Raw genomic sequence first — 17,153 nt, forward strand, 5'->3', positions numbered from 1 at the left:
TGGTTTTTAAGGAGTTTTGTATAGGCAATATTTAAGAAAAAAGTGGTTTTAATAAATTTCGATCATGTCAATTAATTTACCGGTTAATTTGTATAAGCTTCATGGTATTATTTTTAATTTAAATTATTTTGTCTATGAGTAAAAACCATTTTAGCTAATATAACATACATTTTTTGTTCCATCACACAGGCTGAACCAGTAATCTGATAAGTAATCTGAAAACAGATTTGAATTCGTCATGAAGTTTACTTATGATCGGTCAGGGTACTTTTTTGATATCTTATTCCTACTATGTATAAAACACGTTTGAATACTATATAAAATTTTAAATTTTAAAATCAAATTTGGAAAGGGTTAATTAAAAAAAATTGAAAAAAGTACCCCAAACGATCATAAGTAAACTTCATGGCGAATTCAAATCTGTTTTTAGATTGCTTATCGGATCACTGGTTCGGTCTGTGCAATAGAATAAAAATGACGCGTTTTGACTGAAAAAACTGACCGCATGCAATCGCCTTAACTAACTTTTTAAATTGAGAATAATTTACTGAACATTTTGACTGGTCGACCTAGTTTTTGATAATTACTTTTAAAGTTATTAAAAGTTAGGACTCCCGTCGTACCGACGGCTGAGTGCAGTTGAGTAATGTCCATAGATAAAAATAATACTCGACTCCACCATTCCTCCCGTCCTAAACTTTAAACTATAATAACTTAAATTATCCAAAAACTGGTTTTCGACCCGGCAAAGTGTTCAGCAAGTTATTCATAATTTTAAAACATAATTAAATATATAAGTTCTCATTTAAGTTACAAGATTATTTATATATTAATGTAATCATTTTTTTTAAATTTAATATAAAAATACAAAGAAGTATGCACAATAATATTAAGAGAAATACTCTCATTATTAGGAAATGTTGGAATTTTGAAATAACATAACTCGTTTAAATTAGAATTTAGATGTATGGGTTTTATTATTTTGTACTACAAACATTTCAAGTTTTTCTTGCGTTCATGAATCAATATGTGTGTATGCATATGTCCAGATGTACGGAAGGTATCACCACACATTGGACACTTAAATGGTTTTTCACCTGTAAATAATAAAACTACATATAATTTCAGTTAAACACTTAGAAAAAAGATGTACATAAAAATTGTTTTATTTATAAATAAATTTAATAATTTTTTTTTTGGCAAAAAAAAGATTTTGAAATTATTGAAGATTTTATTTTTTTGACTTGTATTTTTCTTAAATTCTTAATTATATTAACAAAAGAATTCTGAAACACAATTTTTGAATATATATAATATACAAACCAGTGTGCTGTCTCATATGAACTTTTAAAGATGACGTAGTAGCAAATAAACCATTACATTTAGAACAAACAGCTCGTTTCATTTTGCCTATATGAGTAAAAATATGATATTCAAGAGAACTTTTGGTGGCAAAAGCTTTGTCACAATTTTCGTTATTACATTTGAATGGCTTACAACCAGTATGTATTCTTTCGTGTCTTTCCAAATCGGCATTCTTTTTAAAGACTTTACTACAAAACTGGCATTTTTTTAATTTTAAATATTTTTCCTAATAAAAAAAAACAAGTTATGAAACACATTTAAATAAAAAAATCTCATTTTCTACTTAAGAAAACTACAATATTTGGTCTAAAAGGTACCTACTTAACATTTTATTCTACATAATGTCATTTAAAAGATAATCATACTTAACCAGCGATTCTCTAAAATGAAACTTACCATTTTTTTTTCTTTCTCCAAACTAATTGTTATATTTGGCATATATAACATCATAGGTTCAGCATTGTTACATGCCTCTGTTAATCCATTGGTGTTTTTATTTTGCAATTTTGAAGAAGGGTTTGTGTTATCACTAAAAATATTTAAATTTGTTAAAATTCAATAAAACATAACTCCAATTTAAGAAAAATCATATGCAAAATTGTTTTTTTTTTAAATAATAAATAATTATTTAAAATACATTTTTATGTAATGTTTCAAATCTGCAGTCCCGGAAAATTACTAGATAAGTCTATTTCTGTGAAATTGAGATAAGTCTCTTGCCTTACCTGCATTCAAACACTACCCAGTTTAACAAGAAGACCCGTGCAAGAGACTTATCTCAATATATTGTTATATATATATTTGTCTTAGATGATTTGATTTAAAATTAATTAATTGAGAGAACACCAAACATTAGTTTCAGTTGTTTATTTGTTATTAAATGTATACTGATTAATAATTCATTTAAAATTATTGTATTATTAATTACAATGATCTTTAATACAATTTAAATAAACCTGAGATAACATACCACATGTTTTATACTTTTAAATTGTATGTTAAGCTTCTTAATGAATTTTTGCATTTTGTTATGTAGGGTAGTGGAAAAACCTTATTAAATACTTAACTCTTGTTCATATGATTCATACTATAGTATATAATATACAGTGTACTATATACTATGATATATATTTTAAAATAGTACTATACAACTATTGTCATAAAAAACTTACAGACTGATATCAGCTTCATATTTGCAATCATTGCCAACATCTTGTTTCTTTATTTCATAGACAAACAAAAACAAAATAAAAATTAGTAAACAAAGTTAATAAAACAATTTGATACTTACTTTTTCATTGAACATCTTTTTAAGTTCTGGTTGAAATCGTTGATTAGTTGCTGTACAAGTAATTTCTGAACCTAAAATGACAAATTTGATAAAATATAATTATTAATTATTAGTTAAATTTTTAAATATTGTAAATAATAAAAACAACAAAGTATTTTTTCATAGTGTGTATGGTAGGTTTATTTAAAACCACATGCTAAGAGTATTATCAATATTAATAATAATTATAGTTTCTCCTAAATACAATATTTAATAAAAATGGAATAAACATTAAAATAACAATTTTTGATTTTTATTTTAATCAATATTGAAAATGTATTTGTAAGTTATGAAAATTACCATTTAAAAAAGAAAACGGAGAATTTTCAATTTGTAAGTCTTCATATATAATTTCATCGGATTCCGCATTTTTTTCTCTAATTATAGATTTAAATTCATTTTTAAACTCATTTCCATTAGCATTTAAACTGTCTTCAAGTTGGCCTAATTTTGTTCTGCTATTAACTCTGGTTAAAAAAAATACATTTATTATAATATATTAGGTATAACTAAACAGTTATTATATTTCTTTTACATAAGACTTTTGTTATCACTGTTTTGCAAATCCTCACAAAAAGTGTTGAGCCATTTTTCAACTTCTGAAGGATCTAAAACAAATTTTAATTGATTAATATAATATGTAAATGTAAGCACTACAACTGCTAGGAAAAAGATGCATAAGTAACATTGATTGAGAAATAACAATTTCTAACAAACCAAACAACAAGATTCAGTTATTTTAACCTTATTATAACTCAAGTATAATACCATATTCCGAATTAAATGAGTACATAACAAAAAATAAATCTATTTGTTTTTTAAAAGAGAAATTTTAACATTTATACTAGAGCACTAATAACTAATTCCAATAAAAGTGTACAAACAAGTAACATAAATTTACTTTTGTTATTTACCAACAATTTGTTGCACCTTATTGTAATGATATTATAAAAAATACAAATTTAATTACATCTAACCTTTAATTATACTATTAGTCATATCGCTTTGATCACTTTTCAATAATGATTTCTTTTTGCATTCCTTTAATCTTCTGTTTTTCACGTTATGATGCATATTAAAATGTTTTGTAAGAGCATTTACACTATTATAAACACATGAACACTTGTTACATTTATGAATTCGTGTAGGCTCTTTTATAACGGCATGACATCTTCTAACATGATTTAGCAAATGTACTATATAACAAAAAAATGCAGTAACACTATATTATAAAAATATTTTGAACAATAATACAATTTAAATACTTAACAATTCATAACGAAATTAATGTTGTTCTTATATTTACCTTTTTGTGAGAATTTTAAACTGCAATAGTCACATTTGAAAGGCAACAGTCCCTCGTGTCTAAGTTGATGACGACTAAGTGAATTTTTTTGGGTGAAGTATTTCGAACAAAGATTACACTGACAATAATGAAAATATAACAAAATTAAACAAATATAGTACACATTTCATGTAAAACAACATCCATATTAAATAAATTATTTTGTATTAGTCATTAAAAAAAACCATTTTTATGTTAGTAATTATGATTCTATGAAAAAAATTTGTTCTAACCTTAAACGGTTTTTCTCCGGTGTGGGTCCTTAAATGTCGTTTTAGCAAACTCAATTTGTGAAATGACCATTCACAACTATTACATTTGAATTTCTTGACAGCTGTTACCAATAGTTTAGTGGGAGTTTTAACAGCTATATTTATCGTTTTATGTTTTTTTACACTGGAGATAGACTAAAAATTACAACAATTAGTAATCACAGTTTTTAGTTTTAAGTGTAGACAAAAATTACGTACCTTTAAATTATGTTCTTTTTTATGCATCTTATGGCCAGAAGAATTAGTAAGTGTCTTTCTATATACTTTTTGGCTTCTAAAGTGTATTTCTTCATTTTGACAACCATTTACTGTTTCATCATCTCGGATGCTGCTATGCTTCTTAGGCGAACTGGGTTCACGCTAGACACAAACAATTTGTAAAACATGCAATTAAATATCGACGTTCAACAATTTGAAAGTTTTGACACGATTTTCAATACCCATAAAACCAGAAAACATATCTTGGTTTAAAGTCTTGCACATCAGATAGAGATGCCAATCAAAGTTTATAAGCTAGCAATGAATTATCATAGTTATATTATCAAGTACATATAGCACTAAATTGCTTACATTATTATTACAGAGGGTTTTATAACCTTTTAATGGTTCATCACTAAAATGTTCTAGTCTGTGTTGTTTGTATTGTAGCCATTTGTCAAACTCTTGTAAACATAAGTCACAAATGAAATGATCCTAAAAAACAAAGTTAAGTTACAAACAATTGATATTTGTCCACATTCAAGAAAATTTGTAGCGCAAAAAACTTAACAAATAAGATTAGGTAAAGATCTCACTTTAAACTAACTAAATTATGAGTTTTTAAGAGTCTAGATAAAATTGTCCAAAGAAAAATGAACCCAGGATAAAATTGTTCATACAAAAAAGTACAAACTTAATTTTTTTTAATATTAAATGAAAGGTAAACAATTCATCTAAAATGTTCTAAAACCATCACATTCTGAGTGAAGCATAATCTGCATAGCAATTTGGTTTTGGTTATGAAAAAAAAGTAAAACTGTGTGTTAACAAAAAATGAACCACCGTTGACTAATAAAATATTATAGACAATGGTTTTAGATTTAACTTATAGTTTTGTGAAAAATTACCTATACTAATCTTTTAATAAATAAGTAGTGTAACATACGTCTTATTATGTCATGTTAATTTTAATATTTGCAACCACAGCAATTTAACTGGACAGCACAATAGGCTAAATAAAACGTTTTATGTGCTGATAAATAATTTACCTTTGTCTTAAAGGAATTCATTACAATAGTATTCATTAATTTTATAACTCCTGAACTACAGTCATTTGTCTTTTCAGCAATACTACTACAAAGAGGAACATTTATTTTATACAACAGTTCTTCTTCTAACCGAGTTTTCTTTTTACTTAATAATATACATTGTCTATTTGAATGGTCTGTTAATATTTCATTACTCTTAGATAATGTCATATCAGTAATTACTTCTATTGCTAAAAAAAAAAAAAATAGTTTTAAAGAATGTTTTTTTATTTAGAAACAACCACAGGGTTGTATTATTTAATAAAGGCTTACAAGTATCTTGAGGAAATTTTATAATATTTTCAGAAGTAGGCGTATTTTGATTTTCGGGTATTATGGAAATAAACAAAGTTTGATTACAATTTGTGGGTTTATTTACATCTTGGTTTTGTGAAGTAATAAACTGCATTGACTGAAAAAACTGCAAAAAAAAAAAAACTAAATTAAATTACTTAATACATTAAAATCTTCTTACTAACCTCTGGCATAGTAGTTACGAATGACTGATTATTATTTTTAATAATAAAATCTTTTGCTGGTAATAAATCACCCAATGAAATAATATTATCATCATAACTTTGCTCATTTTTTGAAATTACACCTATAAAAAATAATAATAATATGAGTCAATAAGCGTTCCGTTTACTGGGCGAGCAATCGTCCGGTGATAAGGAGCCGCCATCCCCCACTACGGCAACAGACTGACGACCCGTTCCAGGGAGCAAATTCGATAAGAAACCATCATCTCATGATGGCAGCGTTGGGCCTTAAAGGCCTGTTAAACTACATGATGATGATGATGAGTCAATTCAAATAAACAAACAATATTATTCAGGATGGCCTAAATAATTTGTACCTGAATATGTCATTTTATGATAAAATTAATTTACAATAATTGATATTTAAAACAACAGAGTGCAATTAAAATTCTATGGTGTTTGAGTTATACCTAATAAAAACAATATTACAACTCAGATTTTTTCCATAATTTGTATTTCGCTTAAGCGTTTATTTAAAAATTAAAATAAGTATTACAAACTTAATGTTTTACTTTAATGTGTTAAACACAAATATAATTCCATTAAATAAAAAAGTTGAAATCAAGACATCATAAAATGCATCAAACAAAACCCAGGTTTAGATTGTATTTAATAGATTATATTCTTACTCTTGTTAATATAAGTTTTTGATACTGGTTCAGCATAAGTAATTGATAATAATGGTTCATCAATAAATGACAAATTAATATGTTCTAAACTACTATTGATAAGTTCTGAATTAATAAATCCTTCCATATTACTTCGATAACTGTAAAATATAGACAATAATAAAATTAAAGAAAAAAAGGTTTTCTTTTGAAATTATATTTTAATATTGTAATAGGTATGTTAGTTGATACTCACTATTTCTTTGTGCAAAATACATCAAATAATTTAATTTGGTGATTCGAAGTAGTTATAATTATATAATTAAAACTAATGTTTTGTTATTGATTATTATAATTTAACAATAGAAAATATATATTAGGAAATTATTAGGCTTTTTGAATTTAAAATCAACCTATGGTTTACTACAGAGAATAGTCTGGAAAATATTGCGAGTTGCGACGATATAGCTCAGGTAATTTCTTATGAATATTAACCATTGTTTACTAATTTGTTGTGTAAAATAATCTATGTAAATACTAAGTACGTAATTGTTCTTGTTATTATGTCGGCGTCCGGTGATAACAAAAGCGTTATCAATGATTTGAGCCGAACTGTTGTTTTCAACTTCAAACAAAGTTGCAGTGTGGCCATTTTTTCATTTTTAAACGGCAAAAATGTCGTTAAAGGCATAATAAATTTATTAATCACAATCTTGAAATTCGAAATTATGGTAAAATAGAATATTTGAGTTTCAAATTAAACTTACTAAATAGTTGTATAATAAATAAATTAAGTACGATTTTAATAATAGGAAATTAAAATTTAATAATACTGGGGTATTATTATTATTATTATTAACAGTCGCATAATCTTAATTTAAAATAAAAAAACGAAAATATTCTTAATCGGTACTCTGAAGTTAATTTGTTCTATTAAATTGTGTGATTTCTAAAATCCGTATAATTTAATTTATACAAAGAGAGAGATAACAAAGTGAAGTGTAACTCCAGTCTCCGTGTACGCTTCAAAAGTAGCTTTGCTCGATGGTTTTTTTTAATTTTTAATACTATGGATTATTTGTTATTTGTTATTATTATTTATCAAAAGGCACTAATATGTTATACTTAATTTGTGTGAGTTATTCGGATTGTGCTTAGTTGTTTTAAAGTGATTTTATCATCCAGCCTTTTTTGTTGTGATTAGTTTGCACTGATTTTTGTTTTAGGTTTGTGAATGAGTTCGGTCAACGCTTCAGTAACTGTAAAAATGCTAAATTCTTAACTTCTTCCGTTTTTCTTTCCTCTAATCCTAACTATTTTGATTGCAATTATTGGTATTTAAACACTATCGACATTTTAAATTTAATAGTATTTGGTTCGTTTGATTTTCAATCCGCAAAAGCTTCATAAACAAATCTTGATTTAAGTTAGTTAACGCGACCGTAATAATGTTTCCATTGTATTATTCTCTTCAATACAAAACCCGCTATCTAAAATGAGTAAATAAATCTGTGGTGTTCAGTCATTAATAGGTGTAATTAACGAAAAACATGGCATTTAAAAATTAACCAAATAGTGAAAATTTATTGTGATTTAGTGAAATATATAATTTTGTTTTTGAAAAATTATATACACAATTTTATAATTGATTATATTGGATTTGAAAGAAACTGGATATTCTTGTGACACCTTTGGATCCTTATTTATTTTGTTAATTTTATTCATAGGTCAAACATAATTTATTTTCATGTCACTATTGTAAACTGTTAAAGTGTGTTACAGTAATTATACTTTTTTAAAAATACCTTTCCTTTGAAAAAATATTATTCACTAGAAAGATGTAAGCTATTTTGGAAACTTTAGTATAATAAAGATATTTTGTGTTAAACTCTTTTAGCTAAATTATATATTCAACAGAAATATACACTAGACTGTTAATTTCTGTAGACGTGGTGTGATTTGTGTTTACAACCATATGTACGTTCTCAAATTGCTTAGATTTCTTTAATAAAAAAATGTTAATTACATTTTTTACAAAAATAACTATGTATTGAACGGTTGGGTTACCTTACCCCATCATTAACAACGATGATGAATGATGTGAAACTGAAATTTGATTTTTTTGCTGAATAACAATTTCAGTGTACCTACATCGGGTGCCCTACAACCTTTTTCCCGTTTTTTTTTTATTATTGCATATTGTTCTACATCTTATGGTACATTATTTCTTCTATTTTTTTCAATTAATTGTTTATTAATAACTATTTTGTTTGCATATTTTAATTTGCATTTGAGTTTTTCTTTAGTTGACAATCTGAATACAATTATCTTGGTCGTTGTCTAGGTACCCTCGATTAACATATGTATTTCGTATTTGCCGTTTTGAATTAGTGCTACTCGGATATCACTGCATAACTTTTTACGAATTTCGCAGTGTCAATGTGTTTAATTGTAATTTACTTGCTACCATTGTCACTCTACACAACTGTCCTGACAAACTTTGCTAAAAAAAAAATTCAAGATTCCCGAAAAGTTGTCGATTGTCGTTTCTTCTGGCCTTTTCCCCCTTTGGATGTACCGAGGATAGATAAGGAAATGGTCAGGAAATTATTCTTCGATAAACCATATTTTGTTGTATTATATTTTGTTCACTACGTAATTTTTTGTTCAATTCTTTATTTACGAATAACATTATTGTTTGCGTATTTGGGGATGGGGATGTTTAGCTCTGGCACATAACCGAAAAAAGTGTTACCAAAAAAGCGTTACGGTGTTATTTTAAATTATGTGTTGTATTCACAGAGATCAAATTATAACTGAAAAATAAATTCAACAATTAAACAAGTCATATTCCCTATGAATTGTTTTAGGCCGGATATTATGAAAACACTAAAGTATTAGCCAGAAACTTGATATGTTTACTAGCCACCTTAGATACTAGCTTGTTACTGCTTGTTAATATATTATTTCAGTATCTATAATTCCACCACTTCTCTAAATGTATTCGGTACTTGAACGAGACATGAAAATGCTCTTTCGTAGTTGCACACTCGACTGAAAAATGTTTTTTTCGTTTACTTTTAATTGTTTACTTAATTTGAAATTTTAGTCATTTTTATATACTTATTTATTTATAAATAAGTACTTTTATATTTTATTTCGTTCTATATATCTTATTGTGATTTGTGTATAGTGTATACCTATGTCGTATTTTTTTATTTATGACTTATGAGTGTATATTATTTTGTTTGTACATTTTGTTAAAAATAAATTGATAAAATTGAAATTTTTTAACTTATGTAACATGTTTGTAGGTATATGCCATTTATTTTACGGCAATTTTCGAGAAAAAAAAATTAATTTTACTTGATATTATGCTTGTGGGTGTAAGCCATTTACTTCAAATAAATTTGGACCATACGAATTTGGAACTAATTCGACTATTTTTAAAAAAGTTAAGGAGTGTTGTAATTTTGAGTTGGTTAATATGTACATGTTTTGGTCTTTTTTTTAATTTTTGATGGGAGAGGGGTGATTTTTTTGATTTTTTGGACCATTAAACTACTTATTAAGTACGATTTCTGATCTAAAGAGTTGCTACGTGAATAAATGGGTACAGCGGGTCAAAAGATACTTGGGTCCAGACTAAAAAAAAATCAGCTCCCCGTCGAAGCTATTATATAAGTAATATCTATGCAAATTTTAATAGTATAAGTACAACAACACAGTATTATAATAAACAAGACCTCGATTGCCACAAGATATACTCTCATCGGATGAGGTTAAACTCTTCAAATGAAGACGAATAACAAATAATAACTCAAAATAAATTAAAATTTAATAATAATAAAAAAATGACGCATGTGGCTAATGGCCAACAAAAAAATGATTTAAGATAAAAATAAATGATTAAAACAATATTGAGTAAAGCGAATAATTTTATAGTTTCCGCCCATTTAGAAAAATGTATGACGCCGTCACTGTGTAAATAGCCTATTGTGTATTGTTATAACTATTTAGATTACCATGTTTAATAGTGATTTCATAACATTTCGTTTTTCATGAAAAATATTCCATTATATAACAATAATAATTATTAACATATTTTATTATCGTTTTGACCGACAGCGGTTTGTCTTCGACGAGAGGTAAGGTTAGGTGTTGTCCAAGAGATTTATTGTTTGGATGTCTAAGTGTACCATTTTAGTCCATACTAGAAACACTAAACACGTTGTTGATACAATCGCCACGAGCCATATTACACCTATCTGGGCGCCTCTGTGAGTTCTTTGCCATGCGGCGCCTATTCGCCTTTGCCCCCTCCGTTCGAAATCGCATTATTGTTTTTAACTCCACCAAGGCGCTATATTTTATTTATTATACGTACCTACCGAAGAGAAAAACCGGACTCGCGAACAATGATATGTATATACATATATGAATATATTTTTTGTGGCAATAAAATTGCATAAAACACATACATAATGGTCGTGTCTATATGATATACTGTTAAGGACGCATGAGATCGTACATGTGCGAGTGGTTTCGCTGGTGCGCGTACAATCACCCTAAACGTAATGTAATCCACAGCCGACACTCGCGCACCTACCTATATGTATAAGTTATAGTGAAGGTTACTGGAAAATGGATCCGAGAACGCGTACACGTGGATAATAATAATAATAATAATAATATTCCGGGCGGTATTCAAACACTTGTTTACACACAGGACACCCGCCGACGTGTGTATAATACATGCGTTTAGCCGGCGTATTATAATAAAAATAAATATGATACATTTGAAATACTTGTTTAATTATTATTTTGTCCCAACCCCTCCCCCGAAAAAAAAAAATAAATAAATAAAACACGAGCGGCCAATTTACCGACCCGGCATTCCGCGTTACGACCGTGCGTGTAATAGAAGAATAAGACGTATCTACCACCTAATATGCTTACGGGTGTACACCTATCCGTAAAAACGTTATTATATGTAATATATGTATAATAATACCTTTACAAATGTTTATCACGAGTGAATAGTGATACCCGACCGGTCATGTGAGTTTGTGAGCGCGCGCGTTGGGTTCCTTGACCCAGCGGCGGAGGTAGCCGGGTCGGTCGTTAGGAGACGACTCCGCGTCGACGACGCTGGTTTGTGGTGCGTGTCTGGCCAGTTCAACGTCCGGAAACAGTGAAAGTGGTCCAGTTTGACCACGCTACTAGGTGTTCCGGGGGTCGTTGAACCGCCGTCACTCGCCATGGGCATATGGGTGGCACACGTATTTTAGTGCACTAGGACACGGCACACGCATACGGTGTTACACTAATCAATCCCCCCCCCTCTCCCACCCCCGGCACTGCACCTGCCACTCCGCACCGGCCGATCCAAACAGATATGATTAGTGCCGCCTCATTGTGTCCACGGCGCGCACCTATAATAATAATAATAATAATAATAATAATAATAATAGTGTATGCTCTACATTCGGTACGCAAGCGTTTCCACGATAGGCAATGCATCTCGGACTGCGCCCCGTCCCCCTCCCCCTCTCCTCACACTAGTTCCCCTCAATTCGGATGACGTTGGGTGCATTTCCCAGCAAATGGCAACAGTCAATTGGTTAACAATAGAAAGTATATGCAACGCGCCGACGTCTTTCATACATTTCGATACAGAAATACAAACACATTATAAATCTTGTTAAACCGTGCACGGGGGTTTGTTAATACTATTTATAACATTTTAGATTACCCTAAATTTACTTTCTTGTCAACGTTTCAGAAATCTTCCATCTTCGGGGCTGTGTTCTTGGTTTATCCTTAAATTCTGTAAGCAATGTAAATTATTAAAATATATCATTATTATTATATTTTGGAAAATACGTTTTACATTAACATCATATATATATATATATATATATATATGATATATATATATATATATACGTGAGTATGCTGTATACATATAATATTGTGTTCTTGTATTAAATATGTATAATACATATTTATAAATGATAATAATACCAATGCAAATCCTATAGTCTTATAATTATATATAAATATCAGTATGTAAATTATTCGCTTTCCGTGTTTAATTTATTAATTCCAATCATAAAACTTTACATTTTAATACTTAACATATAATAAATTACGAATTAAAAATGCGATAAATTCTTTTTTTTTGATAGCCTCAAGGCTATATAATAGTTATTGTAGTACAATGTACATAGTAAAATCAAATTGGTAGGTAATTTATATTCGATGATATGAAAATTATACTCATTTGTTACCGTCCAACATTATAATTACGTATAGTTACATTGTAGCTCGTGTTTACGCTAAACAGCCATCGTACACTGCCGCCACGGTAAAATATGTTTGAATTCCGAAAATTGAGTTTAAAAAAAAATAATCACAAATTCTTTTAAACGTATATTTACATGTCAGCGACAACATAAATAATATATTACGAATAATTTTATGCGTGTATGTGTGTATTTGTGTTTTATAATTATTTTTTAAATAAGTTTATAGGTAGATCTGTGAAGTGCATTCGGTAATACCAAAGTCATATTATATAGCCCGCAGGAAAATAATTAATATGAAAATAAACGTGCAACGCTATCACTCAAATTATTGTTTAAAAACTGTCATAATTTTTAACGTTTATTAATTGTAATGTGCTATAATTTAAAACTTTCTAATAACAATAAAACATTTTCTAGGATGTAGGAGGTATGATTCTAGTATTATGTAAGTAAGCGTAATATAAAAGTATTTAACATATTTTATCTGAAGTGCGTCAATTTATATTATTATCCCTGAAAATATTATACTAGTGTATATTGTACCCTATCACCCTATCATTATACAATATTAGAATTATATTTTACTGATTACACATAAGTCCGCAAAATGAATAAAAAAATGTTAATGGTTTTTTCAGATAGAATTTAGTGAAAAATATGCATCTATAAGTCTTATTTTAAATATTACGTCGAGAGTATTTTACTTGTACTACATACACTTAACTATCGGTAGTCGATAAAAAATTAACTGTTACTGGTGTTATTGCGATGTAAGATATATTAACAGCGAGCCAAATATATATGAAAAGTAATAATATCAATGCAATAAAAGTGTTCTTTATATATGTGTGTTAAGGCACAGTGTAAGTATTTCCTCTTCAAGGACCCCTTTCTCTCGAAGATACAAACGAGAGGTCAACGGATTCTGTACATGATCCCAAAAGATCAATAAACTCCTATAAAAAAAATAAAATAAATAAAAAATATATATCTACTTATAAAAAAAACATTGATACCTATAGACTGAGAAATAATACAATGTGTTATATGATTGTATTATAGTATACAATGTGTATACATATTGTGAGCTAGTTGTAAACAACATTTCGAAACAGTTTGGCCTTGTCCTGCTAGTCACATAACAAAACAAAATTGTGAGTATAGTTCAATGTCAATTATTAGATTTTGGAGGCGGATGTATGGGTTGTAAAATATAGTAACATGCATTTCATTGAGAATATTAAGTTCAATAGGTAAACCGCGTGTTTAGCATAAAACACTGTATCAAAACCAAGGTAATTAAATTACGATGTTAGTTACCGGTTTATTTAAAATATTTTAATTAATCGAACATGCTAAAGTGATCTTAAAATACGGTACTACCTATTAAGGTTTTTATGATTTCATTCCACCTGTGTTAAGTGTGTTTAACTGGTTTTTTAATGTTTTTCATAAATTAAATGTAAAATAACACAAGAAACAATTAAAAATTAAAACCTAAATAATTTACAAAGAAAACGGCATTTAAAAGTCATTAAGTATTTTATTAAAATGTTTGAAGTAATTAAAAAACAGTGTAATCTTGAGGGATTTCAAAGGATTATTTTTTAGTTATGATACATTATGTAAATACATTTGTTAACTATTATAAGTCAAAATAAAAACGTTATTACTTTTGACCACGATAACAAAATAATAAGTAGTTGAGCTAAACAACGCTGTGGACAAAATAAAATTATTTTCTTGAATATTATTATTTTTTTAATTTCTTGACCTGGCCACTTAACTAGGTCAAGCATTAGATGTCATAAATTATTTAAATATTCAAATAAAATTAGGTATTTGGCTTGGAGAAGTTCCTATTAACATTTAGCACGATACTAATGGGTGAATTAAATTACTATTATAACGAAAAATGTTTTAAACAAGTTAGATGCCAAATGGATTTAATATGTATAATATCTTTAAATTATTCTAAAATATAATCGAAGCGCATAATAACATTGGGCGATTGAAGGCTTAAGTAAAGTCCAACAATTTCGATCGTTTCTTTGAAAATTCTCCATCAATAGCACTTGTCCCTTTTGGTTTCGGTCACCCCTCAGTTATAACTTTATATATGTAAATATATATATATATAGATGGCACATAGTATGATTCACGGGTCACCGTCCACCGGTATCGACTTTATGTCGTATCAACCTAACCTAAAACGTGTGGACCAATATAGATTTAAGATTGGAACCCGTGAAATTCGGAAGAATGGTTATATTGGTCCAGTATGTGGTGTGTTAATAATAATTACTTCTATTTAAGTACCACATACTATTATAATGGTATAAACACTACGAACCGGATACGTGGAACTAATGAATTTCAGAGATAAATAATTATAACGGCGCGGCGGTGGCGACGGCTCGCTTAACACATCTTATAATGAATACTCACCGATATACATACAGGTACGTATAAATATATAGGCGGCTGGACGCAGTCAACGTTTGTCCAAGGACATCTCTCTTGGAGAGGACGTAATTTTCAAACCCTGTCTGTCGTGCCTGCCTTATACCGGTCAACGGCCGCGTGCAGGGGTCAATGGAATATGGCCACCGTCGTTGTTGAAACATTTTTATCGTTTAAGAAATCGGAGATGACAAGGGAAACATCAATCTGTTAAGTACGAGAGATCCCACTCGTACGCACTAATATAATATTATTATGTATACGCGCGTTGTCCAATAAATAATAATACCGTACGTACACGGTCCCGGGAAATCGTTCGAATCCGGCAGCGCGTTTAGGTATATTTAGGTACACACTTATCAACCGTCCGCATCGTAGACCGTAGTCGTTGCCGTGCGAGTTCGGTGAATGAATCAGACGATAGAAATGTGTGTCTGTCCTGTGAACTGTACAGATACGTCGTATAACAGCTATCGTTCGTATGTTCATTCAGTGAAATCGATATTATTTTCATTTTTCCTGTATTACAGGGGCCGCGTTACATCGCGACACATTATGCACTCGAATCGGAGACCCAACCTACGACCGACGAGTGACCATAACGTGGGTGCCGATAATTATCATTGATAAGTGTTGTACTGGATAGCCAATATCGGACGAACGCGAAATATATGAATCGTTCGTTCCAGACAACATGACAATTTAAGTACAAATGACGCCGAACCAGTACTCGAAATGGTTTAAAGAACTCTCAGTCGGATAGATAGAAATCTTAGCCCTTGGGCAGGCGCTATGCAAGTTATTGATGAATTCAAAATCCACGGCGCGTCGGCACAGAAGGGTCACTTTCAATGTAAATATAAAAAAGTGACGACCATTTTTATAAAGACCTATTTAGTATTGGGTGTTATACCCTTATGATGATGGCCGCCGCGTTTTTGTGTGATAAGTGTTTTCCCCGTGTGATTTTTATCGGCGTCCGAGGCCTGGCTTTGCCATCCCATTTGCCGTTAAAAGCTGGCTGATACCCGACCGAAGTGGGTTGAGTAATAGTTTAAGTTTGTTCAGTCGTTTAATAAAAAAAATGTTATTTCTCAATGGATTAATATCGCCAATAAAATATGTTTATTGATCGTCGGGTATTTTTTTTTTTATCCCGCAGATCAGAGCAAGTGTATAACGTTGTGATATATTTTGTGTGTGCGATGCAAAATTAAATTGAAGTAATAATTTATGTGCACGCATAATAGCCATTTGAAAACATCAACAACCATCGTTGGACACTATTCGGTCTGGGATCGTGATTTATGATTTAATCCGAATGTATTTTAAAGTTGAGTTTTGTTTACCGCCGAACAATAATTATCTTCAAGGTCATTATAATAAATTAATACCATATTGATACTGATCTATTATACGTATATTATTAGTATGCTACGCCTTCGCGGTCTTATGAATGAACTTATTTATATAAAGAGCTCAAAGGGCATGCGTTACAAGTTCAAGATCAAAATTAATGACTTATTAAAAACAACTGTTTCGCCGAAATTGTTAAAATTGAATTCCAAATAACAGTTTCCCGTAACATTACTCATTCAATGAAATAATAGGTTTTTTTGCGAAACATTACATCA

At 29.2% G+C, this 17,153-nt stretch overlaps 1 protein-coding gene across 3 annotated transcripts; it reads right to left on the minus strand.

The window, feature by feature from the left end:
- Positions 1-952: 952 nt before the first annotated feature.
- On the minus strand, positions 953-12,575 carry LOC126843492 (zinc finger protein 431-like). Of its 3 annotated transcripts, XM_050581052.1 has the most exons (18): positions 7,002-7,334; positions 6,767-6,906; positions 6,078-6,199; positions 5,872-6,019; positions 5,560-5,789; positions 4,883-5,005; positions 4,511-4,672; positions 4,274-4,447; positions 4,002-4,119; positions 3,673-3,891; positions 3,231-3,303; positions 2,996-3,162; positions 2,657-2,727; positions 2,538-2,584; positions 1,762-1,894; positions 1,483-1,591; positions 1,324-1,410; positions 953-1,097 (listed from the first exon to the last, which is right to left on the minus strand). In XM_050581052.1, exons 2-18 carry the CDS (start codon positions 6,891-6,893, stop codon positions 988-990), a joined length of 2,220 nt encoding a protein of 739 aa, XP_050437009.1. In that variant the 5' UTR covers positions 6,894-6,906; positions 7,002-7,334; the 3' UTR covers positions 953-987. The 3 variants fall into 3 exon arrangements, with proteins under 3 accessions (XP_050437009.1, XP_050437008.1, XP_050437007.1); XM_050581051.1 differs by lacking the exon at positions 7,002-7,334 and adding an exon at positions 12,501-12,575 and having other exon boundaries at positions 1,324-1,591; XM_050581050.1 differs by having other exon boundaries at positions 1,324-1,591.
- Between the last annotated feature and the right edge of the window lie 4,578 nt (positions 12,576-17,153).

The sequence above is a fragment of the Adelges cooleyi genome, unplaced genomic scaffold (assembly GCF_023614345.1).
Source record: "Adelges cooleyi isolate 19-005CV unplaced genomic scaffold, UGA_ACOO_1.1 ACOO_flye_CR_arks_rails_tigmint_CR_PRNA_574, whole genome shotgun sequence".
In the NCBI taxonomy this organism is placed as follows: domain Eukaryota; kingdom Metazoa; phylum Arthropoda; class Insecta; order Hemiptera; family Adelgidae; genus Adelges; species Adelges cooleyi.